At 44.0% G+C, this 11365-nt stretch overlaps 1 protein-coding gene across 1 annotated transcript; it reads right to left on the minus strand.

Annotated features, from left to right (window-relative positions):
• Nucleotides 1–1662: 1662 nt before the first annotated feature.
• On the minus strand, nucleotides 1663–11112 carry LOC116373421 (pancreatic secretory granule membrane major glycoprotein GP2-like). Its single transcript, XM_031822000.1, has 9 exons — nucleotides 11003–11112; nucleotides 8329–8988; nucleotides 7601–8041; nucleotides 6855–7060; nucleotides 6511–6662; nucleotides 3810–4055; nucleotides 3429–3588; nucleotides 2259–2334; nucleotides 1663–2131 (listed from the first exon to the last, which is right to left on the minus strand). Exons 1-9 carry the CDS (start codon nucleotides 11067–11069, stop codon nucleotides 2112–2114), a joined length of 2028 nt encoding a protein of 675 aa, XP_031677860.1. The 5' UTR covers nucleotides 11070–11112; the 3' UTR covers nucleotides 1663–2111.
• Nucleotides 11113–11365: the final 253 nt, after the last annotated feature.

The raw sequence follows: 11365 nt of genomic DNA on the forward strand, positions 1-11365 counted from the left end.
ACATGCTAACCTCTCACCATTACAATAACAGGGGAGTTGAACATGTCTTGGGAGAATGGGACAAAATACTAAACTTTTGACTACATTATTTATAATCATCTTTAGGGGTATCAATAGTTTTAACCACTACCATTTTGAGAGAAAAAAAAGATTACTTGTTAAACAAAATCTCTTTCTCTGAGCAATTGTATTAGTATAAAAAAATATAATTTCCCTTTTCTTTTTAGCATTAAATATAGCTCAGTATTTGAATGATTTATTTTAAACAGTCATTATTGCTCATCTTTATCAAGGATGTCAATCATTTCAGGCCCCACTGTATGCTAGGTAAAGCTCCGCCTTATCTCAGCTCACTGGTCACGATGGCAACACCCATCCGTAGCACGCGCTCCAGCAGGTGTATCTCACTGATCATCCCTAAAGCCAACACCTCATTTGGCCGCCTTTCGTTCCAGTACTCTGCTGCCTGTGACTGGAACGAATTGCTATCTGAGCAGCTAACCGATCGCTGCAGCTGTACATAGTCTATTGGTAAATAGCCCACCCTTTTTCACCTACCTCATCCCCATACTGTTTTTATTTATTTACTTTTCTGCTCTTTTGCACACCAGTATCTCTACCTGTACATGACCATCTGATCATTCATCACTCCAGTGTTAATCTGCAAAATTGTAATTATTCGCCTACCTCCTCATGCCTTTTGCACACATTGTATATAGACTCCCCCTTTGGTTTCTACTGTGTTATTGACTTGTTAATTGTTTACTCCATGTGTAACTCTTTGTTGTCTGCTCACACTGCTATGCTTTATCTTGGCCAGGTCGCAGTTGCAAATGAGAACTTGTTCTCAACTAGCCTACCTGGTTAAATAAAGGTGTTCTCAACTAGCCTACCTGGTTAAATAAAGGTGTTCTCAACTAGCCTACCTGGTTAAATAAAGGTGTTCTCAACTAGCCTACCTGGTTAAATAAAGGTGTTCTCAACTAGCCTACCTGGTTAAATAAAGGTGAAATAAAAAAATAAAAAATAAATATTGTTTACTCCATGTGTAACTCTGTGTTGTTGTCTGTTCACACTGCTATGCTTTATCTTGGCCAGGTCGCAGTTGTAAATGAGAACTTGTTCTCAACTAGCCTACCTGGTTAAATAAAGGTAAAATAAAAATGTGCAAACTGCAGGTTTCTATGATCGGTGGTTAAAAAGAGAAGAAGAAAGGTCCTTAAAAAATTGTAGGATCTGAACTTTAAAAAACCCAGTGATCTTTCTAGCCAGAGGGGATCATCTCATAGTATTTGAACATCCTTTTTTTTTTGTTGAAAATGTTTAAACTTTTGATGTCATCAGGTAGAACTTTATATATTATTTCCTACAAAACGTTGAGATTTGCAGTTTTGACATATGCAGACAATGGTATTTTTCTGGAGATAATGAAAATGAGGTCGAAAATTGGTGGACTTGCCCGTTAATTATTGAATTAATAAAAAAGTTTTTGTAAATCTGCTGTTGTTGTGTCGTGATGATGCAGACTTCTACCAGTGTTTCTGGGGTAATACTGACACCTACTGGTTCATCATTGTTTTGACTGATCCCACAGAGAAAGAACTAAGCTATGGCAATAGTACACTACATGCCCAGTACATTATTCACACATTAATACATTTATACATATATTTATCATTTATATTTTATTAACACTATTAAATTACTGAACATACAAAGCATTTTAGAGCAATAGGATGAAATGATTTTACAGCTGCAGTTTAAACTAGAAAAGGGAGATGTTTGTGTTGATATAATCTCAACTAGATGTCCATGTATTTTCACGTTACAAACATTTGTGACCAGCACATACACTTTCTGGACTCAAGCCTTAGTTAAAGGTTCAACAATTAATTTGTGTTGGTTCAAATAGAAATGTTTTCCCCAATTATCCTAGTCGTAAGAAAAATATAAAAATATCCTTAAAAGATCATTATTTATAACTGGATGTATGTAAGATATTAAATGGCTTGGTTTAGGACATAAATGATGTATAGGTGAGATAGGTTTATGAACTTTACATTAATCATTTAGATAACTGGATTGTTTAGGATACAGGAAGCAGGACAAGTTCAATCTTCATTTTGGGACCCTGAAAGTCAAAAACAAATACACTGTTATTTAGTTACATAGTTACCTGAGTGTCCATCACTGACATCAACATCATTTGTTTGATTGACATCTATTATTGCGTTTGATTGATAAGAGGTCGTACTCACAGGTGATTGGTCCGATGGTGAGGGGTTCGAGGGGGACAGAGGGGGTGACAGAGCGGTATTTCCTTTTGGTGCACATCTGAGGAGAGAGACGAGAAGGAGTCAGAGAGATCAGATACTGAGACAGAGAGACGAGAGAGAGTCAGAGAGACCAGACACCGAGACAGAGAGACGAGATGGAGTCAGAGAGATCAGATACTGAGACAGAGAGACGAGAGAGAGTCAGAGAGACCAGACACTTAGACAGAGAGACGAGATGGAGTCAGAGAGATCAGATACTGAGACAGAGAGACCAGAGAGAGTCAGAGAGACCAGACACTGAGACAGAGAGACGAGATGGAGTCAGAGAGACCAGACACTGAGACAGAGAGACGAGAAGGAGTCAGAGAGACCAGACACTGAGACAGAGAGACGGGATGGAGTCAGAGAGACCAGCCACTGAGACAGAGAGACGGGACGGAGTCAGAGAGACCATACACTGAGACAGAGAGACGAGAAGGAGTCAGAGAGACCAGACACTGAGACAGAGAGACGAGAAGGAGTCAGAGAGACCAGACACTGAGACAGAGAGACTCAGGAGAGTCAGAAACCACCACACACAAACTGAGTGAGACTAGACAGAGACCACAAACTGAGTGAGACCAGAGAGAGACCACAGACTGAGTGAGACCAGAGAGAGACCACAGACTGAGTGAGACCAGAGAGAGACCACAGACTGAGTGAGACCAGAGAGAGACCACAAACTGAGTGAGACCAGAGAGAGACCACAGACTGAGTGAGACCAGAGAGAGACCAGAAACTGAGTGAGACCAGAGAGAGACCACAGACTGAGTGAGACCAGAGAGAGACCACAAACTGAGTGAGACCAGAGAGAGACCACAGAATGAGTGAGACCAGAGAGAGACCACTAACTGAGTGAGACCAGAGAGAGACCACAGACTGAGTGAGACCAGAGAGAGACCACAGACTGAGTGAGACCAGAGAGAGACCACAAACTGAGTGAGACCAGAGAGAGACCACAGACTGAGTGAGACCAGAGAGAGACCACAAACTGAGTGAGACCAGAGAGAGACCCCAAACTGAGTGAGACCAGAGAGAGACCACAGACTGAGTGAGACCAGAGAGAGACCAGAGACAGAGTGGATGAGTCAGCGGGAAAGATGCAGGACTCACTGGTGTGCAGGAGGAGCTCCTCTGGTCACACAGGCTGAGTCTGCAGTGCAGGAAGACGTCCCGGTAGTCCCCCTGGTACAGGAACAGCAGAGCAGAGAAGCGAGCCCTGAGAGACGAGCCGCTCTCCTCCACCCTCACCTGACGGAATTCAGTCGGACATCTAGGAAACAGGGAGGGTCATGGGTTTAGGTTAGATAACGCAACAAAAAATACACAAACATTGGGGTTCGGTTCCCAGACACAGAATAAGCCTGATCCTGGAGTAAAAAGCAATGGAGAAGCTCCATGTAAAGTGTTAGTCCAGGACCAGACTTAATCTGTGTCTGGGAAAACCTCCTCCATATGTTCCTTGAGTATAAACCAAGACACCTGCACACATACTTGTTCTGAATGATGTAGTATCGCATGATGTCTTTAGGGTCGGGGGATTGTGTGGCATAGCAGTCCTCCAGAACGACCACGAAACGCTCCGTCTCGGACTCCTCTACGGACACGCCCACGTGCAGCACGGAACCCACCGGCAAGGTGACTCCGCCCGCTGGGTAAGCCTTTGTGAAGTCGTCGCTGTGGTACAGAGTCATGTTGGAGCCCACTCTGGAGCCCTTACCGACTTTGGAACCCTTCAGCCTGTCAAATGGGCCAATAGGACATTTGGTTTTGTTAGATTACAAATAAACAGAGTAGAAAACTTCACGGACGTTTAGTAAAACTGAAACCAAGTTTATTCACCCACTGGGTCATACAGCAGCATAAGGCAAAGACATGTTTCCACCAGTGGGAGTATATATATAGACCCCAATGTGGGTGGAGCATCCTCCTTCCCTCTAAACATGACATGTTTCCACCAGTGGTAGTATATATATAGACCCCAATGTGGGTGGAGCATCCTCCTTCCCTCTAAACATGACATGTTTCCACCAGTGGTAGTATATATATAGACCCCAATGTGGGTGGAGCATCCTCCTTCCCTCTAAACATGACATGTTTCCACCAGTGGGAGTATATATATAGACCCCAATGTGGGTGGAGCATCCTCCTTCCCTCTAAACATGACATGTTTCCACCAGTGGGAGTATATATATAGACCCCAATGTGGGTGGAGCATCCTCCTTCCCTCTAAACATGACATGTTTCCACCAGTGGGAGTATATATATAGACCCCAATGTGGGTGGAGCATCCTCCTTCCCTCTAAACATGACATGTTTCCACCAGTGGGAGTATATATATAGACCCCAATGTGGGTGGAGCATCCTCCTTCCCTCTAAACATGACATGTTTCCACCAGTGGGAGTATATATAGACCCCAATGTGGGTGGAGCATCCTCCTTCCCTCTAAACATGACATGTTTCCACCAGTGGTAGTATATATATAGACCCCAATGTGGGTGGAGCATCCTCCTTCCCTCTAAACATGACATGTTTCCACCAGTGGGAGTATATATATAGACCCCAATGTGGGTGGAGCATCCTCCTTCCCTCTAAACATTACATGTTTCCACCAGTGGTAGTATATATAGACCCCAATGTGGGTGGAGCATCCTCCTTCCCTCTAAACATGACATGTTTCCACCAGTGGTAGTATATATATAGACCCCAATGTGGGTGGAGCATCCTCCTTCCCTCTAAACATGACATGTTTCCACCAGTGGGAGTATATATATAGACCCCAATGTGGGTGGAGCATCCTCCTTCCCTCTAAACATGACATGTTTCCACCAGTGGTAGTATATATATAGACCCCAATGTGGGTGGAGCATCCTCCTTCCCTCTAAACATGACATGTTTCCACCAGTGGGAGTATATATATAGACCCCAATGTGGGTGGAGCATCCTCCTTCCCTCTAAACATTACATGTTTCCACCAGTGGTAGTATATATAGACCCCAATGTGGGTGGAGCATCCTCCTTCCCTCTAAACATGACATGTTTCCACCAGTGGGAGTATATATAGACCCCAATGTGGGTGGAGCATCCTCCTTCCCTCTAAACATTACATGTTTCCACCAGTGGTAGTATATATATAGACCCCAATGTGGGTGGAGCATCCTCCTTCCCTCTAAACATTACATGTTTCCACCAGTGGGAGTATATATATAGACCCCAATGTGGGTGGAGCATCCTCCTTCCCTCTAAACATGACATGTTTCCACCAGTGGGAGTATATATATAGACCCCAATGTGGGTGGAGCATCCTCCTTCCCTCTAAACATGACATGTTTACTAACCCACATCTCTCCATCCTTATCAGTTCCTGCAACCATGTGATTGCCTTTCCTTTACTCAAAACATTCCAAGCTTAACTGCCTCCACCACAAACATTCCTCCTCCAGATAACCATTAACATCTGGTGTAGAAACCTGACCATAGTATTCAATATTTCAAGTTTAGGAGTCAGAGCCCATCAGTTAAGATATGCAGTCAGAGATGGTGAAGGACAAACAAAGTGCCTTGGGTGAGAAATGTACTTTACAGGCTCAGTAAAATGAATCGTTAATATTATTATTTATATTCATTATAATTACAATTAAAATAGTTCTAATAAAAATAATAAATACACATTATTGTTGAAACACTTTTCAAGACACCCAAAGTCACTTTAGATAGGCAAGATAAGACATGATTATTATTATAGTTTTAACACCATTATACAGCCAGCTTCAGCTGAGTATCTTGGTGGAACAACCAGAACAACCAGTAGTGTGATGAGTGGACAGAACATAGAAATATAATACCTAGAAACCCCACTAGTCACACCCTGGCCTATTACACCATAGAGAACCTAGAGGGCTCTCTATGGTCAGGGTGTGACAACAGAGGAGGAGATAAACTCTTAACTAGTTACCTAAAGGATCATCAAGAACCACAGGTTTGGAGTATAAACTGTCTATACACTAACAGGATACTGACAGTCCGACATGTGTTCGCCTGCATTGTTTTACATTGTGGTACATTATATTACATTGTGTTACAGGGTTTGGTTTTAGAAGTATTATCATGTTTAAATCCAGTGGGATAAACACCCACCCCTGTTGTGTTACATGGTCCATGTTTTACAGTGTTTACCGTCACGTCTCCACTTACGACAGGTAGGGTTTGATGGCCACATCCAGGCTGGTCTCTGATTCCAGAGGGTAGGCACAGGAGAAAGGCACGCTCACGGGTCGGCTGAAGGACACGTCGTGAACGTGGTAGATGAATAAACTGTTGGAAAAGATGGCGTCCGTTCCGTTTGTCTGGTGAAAGAGGGAAAAGGGAAGAATATTAGAAGCCAGGAGAGGACCTCTCACCAGTTCTCAGAATAATATAATTCTTGGACTATTTCAGTTCATCTGTCCATTATTTTCTGTTGATGGCAACATGTCTCACAGCAGGTGTTCTCTGTTGAACGTTTCGGTGAGGAACGGGGTGAACGGGTTTGTTCTCACCACCAGAGTGTTTCCGCAGGCGCCCTCCGTGCGCTCCACCTGGTACCATACCATGCTGCCACGCTCTTCGTGAGCGGTACACCGGGGGTCGGCCAGGTTAGCGGTGGTGGCGTCCAGACCAGCGGCCTCCAGGTTAGTCCTGTTGAGACCCACCTGTACCAGGCTCCGCCCACACACTACCTCTGGGTGCAGCAAAACAGGCTGATCTGTAAGAGAGGAAGAGAGAGACAGAGGAATGAGAAACAGGCTGATCTGTAAGAGAGGAAGAGAGAGACAGAGGGATGAGAAACAGGCTGATCTGTAAGAGAGGAAGAGAGAGACAGAGGAATGAGAAACAGGCTGATCTGTAAGAGAGGAAGAGAGAGACAGAGGAATGAGAAACAGGCTGATCTGTAAGAGAGAAAGACAGAGACAGAGGAATGAGAAAAGAAAGAAAGAGTGTTATTCAAGAACCCCAAATGAAAAGAAGGAATTACAAATTCTCACATGCACTCTTAGAAAAAGTTATTTCAAAATGGTTCTTCGGCTGTTTCCATAGGATAACCCTTTTTGTTTCCAGGTCGAACCCTCTAGGGAAGGGGTTCAACTTGGAACCCAATAAGGTTCTACCTGGAACCAAAAAAGGGTTCTTCAAAGGGTTCTCCTCTGGGGGCAGTCGAAGAACCCTTTTAGGTTCTAGATAGCACCTTTTTTTCTAAGAGTGTACAGTACATAGGTCCTCAAGCAGGTGTTTTCTGAGAACTCACCTGGCCTCTCACACCGCCAAGTGACCCCATCGGTGCTCACGCAGGTCTCCCCCGCTCTGCAGGTACCACACATTGCTTTTGGCGTAGTCGTGGCAACCTGTGACTGTGTTGTTGTTGTGGTGCGATTGTTGTCTATTGGTGTTTTTGTCGAGGTGACAACATCTACTGGTGATTTTGTCGTAGTGGTGATATTTACGGATGTTTGTGTTGTCGTGGTGATCTTAACAGGTGTTTGCGGTGTTGTGGTGATCTTAACAGGTGTTTGTGTTGTTGTGGTGTCTTTTACAGGTGCATTTGTTGTCTTCGTGACCTTTACAGGGGTTTGTGTTGTCGTGTTGACCTTTACAGGTGCTTTTGTTGTTGTGGTTGTTGTTGTTGTGGTGGTTGTTGTTGTGGTTGTTGTTCTGACTGGTTTTGGTGTTGTGGTGGGAGCTGTCACATCTGGAACAAGGCGTTAAACAGGAGAGACAGTTATGAGGGAACATTCATCGATCATGTTTTGAAAGAACTAGTATGCTGGTATTACCAGAATCAATATGAATGAATGGATGAATATGCTGAGTACTGTTGATATCTAGGGCCATAAGAAGAACATCATGGTGTATATAACCAGCTGGTGAATGACTAAGTAGTAAACAGTTAATAAATACAATAACTTCAATTCAAAAGGCAGAACAACAACAACAAACCCCACTCAGAACTTGGCAAAGCAGGAGGCGAAACCTTACATGCACAATAGGCGAAGTAGCACCCGGGAGGCATGACGAACTTGTACACAAAGTAGTTCCCAGGGCATGCCTTGACGTGGATGGGCTGAGACTGCACCCAGCAGCAGTCCCCATTGAAGCTGGCGCAGACTGCACTCTGGACAATTTCATCCACCTGCTGGGGGGGAGGAAACGCCAGCCACAAGGGAGCCTGGGTGCCGCACTTGAAGGAATCCACGCACTTGTCCGGCATGGACACGCTCTGGTTGCCGATGAACATGCGGTAATAGCCGTCCCAGCGGACGTTGCGGTCACAGTGCTTGTTGCCCACGTGGTTGTTGGTGGAACGCCAGGCGTCGTTCAGGACCGTGTAGATCTTACAGGGGTTGGAGCACTGCTGGATGCCGTCGACCGTGATGCAGTCCTCCCCGTCGGCGCACTCGTTGAAGCCGCAGCTGAACCGGACATGGGCAAGGTTGGTGTTGGAGGTGGGGTAGGAGCGGCGGACACGACGAGGGGCGTGGTGGTCAGTGGCGGTGGCGGTGGCGGTGTGGCCAGGTAAACAGATGAGGCCGTCTCCGGAGAAGCCCTTCTTACAGGTGCATGTGATGTCACCTGCCATGGGGGAGGTGCGGCAGACGGCTTGTTCGTGACACGCCTCGCAGCTGGTGACAATCGTACCTGTGGGAATTTGGGAATATATGGGTTCATCGTCTTTTTAGGTTGATGCCTCCATTTTAAGGTTCTGAGACTAAAGAGCAGGGAAAATGCAGAAGTCAGTTGTGTGGTGGGTTATTTAAGCAATAAGGCATGAATATATGTACATGGCCAATATACCACAGCTAAGGGCTGTTCTTAGGCATGATGCATACCACAAACCCCAGTTGCCTTATTGCTATTATAAACTGGTTACCAATTAAATTAGAGGAGTAAAAATATATGGTCTGATATACCACGGCTTTCAGCCAATCAGCATTCAGGGCTCGAACCACCCAGTTTATACAGTGCCTTGCGAAAGTATTCGGCCCCCTTGAACTTTGCGACCTTTTGCCACATTTCAGGCTTCAAACATAAAGATATAAAACTGTATTTTTTTGTGAAGAATCAACAACAAGTGGGACACAATCATGAAGTGGAACGACATTTATTGGATATTTCAAACCTTTTTAACAAATCGAAAACTGAAAAATTGGGCGTGCAAAATTATTCAGCCCCTTTACTTTCAGTGCAGCAAACTCTCTCCAGAATTTCAGTGAGGATCTCTGAATGATCCAATGTTGACCTAAATGACTAATGATGATAAATACAATCCACCTGTGTGTAATCAAGTCTCCGTATAAATGCACCTGCACTGTGATAGTCTCAGAGGTCCGTTAAAAGCGCAGAGAGCATCATGAAGAACAAGGAACACAACAGGCAGGTCCGAGATACTGTTGTGAAGAAGTTTAAAGCCGGATTTGGATACAAAAAGATTTCCCAAGTTTTAAACATCCCAAGGAGCACTGTGCAAGCGATAATATTGAAATGGAAGGAGTATCAGAACACTGCAAATCTACCAAGACCTGGCCGTCCCTCTAAACTTTCAGCTCATACAAGGAGAAGACTGATCAGAGATGCAGCCAAGAGGCCCATGATCACTCTGGATGAACTGCAGAGATCTACAGCTGAGGTGGGAGACTCTGTCCATAGGACAACAATCAGTCGTATATTGCACAAATCTGGCCTTTATGGAAGAGTGGCAAGAAGAAAGCCATTTCTTAAAGATATCCATAAAAAGTGTCGTTTAAAGTTTGCCACAAGCCACCTGGGAGACACACCAAACATGTGGAAGAAGGTGCTCTGGTCAGATGAAACCAAAATTGAACTTTTTGGCAACAATGCAAAACGTTATGTTTGGCGTAAAAGCAACATAGCTCATCACCCTGAACACACCATCCCCACTGTCAAACATGGTGGTGGCAGCATCATGGTTTGGGCCTGCTTTTCTTCAGCAGGGACAGGGAAGATGGTTAAAATTGATGGGAAGATGGATGGAGCCAAATACAGGACCATTCTGGAAGAAAACCTGATGGAGTCTGCAAAAGACCTGAGAATGGGACGGAGATTTGTCTTCCTACAAGACAATGATCCAAAACATAAAGCAAAATCTACAATGGAATGGTTAAAAAAAATTAAAAAAATAAAATAAACATATCCAGGTGTTAGAATGGCCAAGTCAAAGTCCAGACCTGAATCCAATCGAGAATCTGTGGAAAGAACTGAAAACTGCTGTTCACAAATGCTCTCCATCCAACCTCACTGAGCTCGAGCTGTTTTGCAAGGAGGAATGGGAAAAAATTTCAGTCTCTCGATGTGCAAAACTGATAGAGACATACCCCAAGCGACTTACAGCTGTAATCGCAGCAAAAGGTGGCGCTACAAAGTATTAACTTAAGGGGGCTGAATAATTTTGCACGCCCAATTTTTCAGTTTTTGATTTGTTAAAAAAGTTTGAAATATCCAATAAATGTCGTTCCACTTCATGATTGTGTCCCACTTGTTGTTGATTCTTCACAAAAAAATACAGTCTTATATCTTTATGTTTGAAGCCTGAAATGTGGCAAAAGATCGCAAAATTCAAGGGGGCCGAATACTTTCGCAAGGCACTGTATGTCCAGCTGTTGATGTATTTAATATGTAGTATATATGTGTGTACCTGAGGTACGTCCAGCGCTGGACAGAACCAGTAGAGGCACCAGCAGAGCCACCAGGATCATCCTCATCAACACTAGTTACTTCTACAGGGGCAGAAACGGGGAACACAACCTGAAGGAAAATACACTGATTATATTCATCCACAATTTATCCACAATTTACATCCAGTCAGTCACGTTTAAATGCAAGTTGGACTTGATTTAATTTGACTGTATCTATACAGGTCATCCTATGGTTATAAAACACATTTTATTTTCTGTCACAAGACTGCAATTAACCACGTTACAAAACATCTAATATAATAATAGATATTAAGCACAGACACACTTTCTTAAGCATGGACACACATTCTCTGGAGGGTATT

This window comes from Oncorhynchus kisutch, unplaced genomic scaffold, assembly GCF_002021735.2.
Source record: "Oncorhynchus kisutch isolate 150728-3 unplaced genomic scaffold, Okis_V2 scaffold4043, whole genome shotgun sequence".
NCBI lineage: Eukaryota > Metazoa > Chordata > Actinopteri > Salmoniformes > Salmonidae > Oncorhynchus > Oncorhynchus kisutch.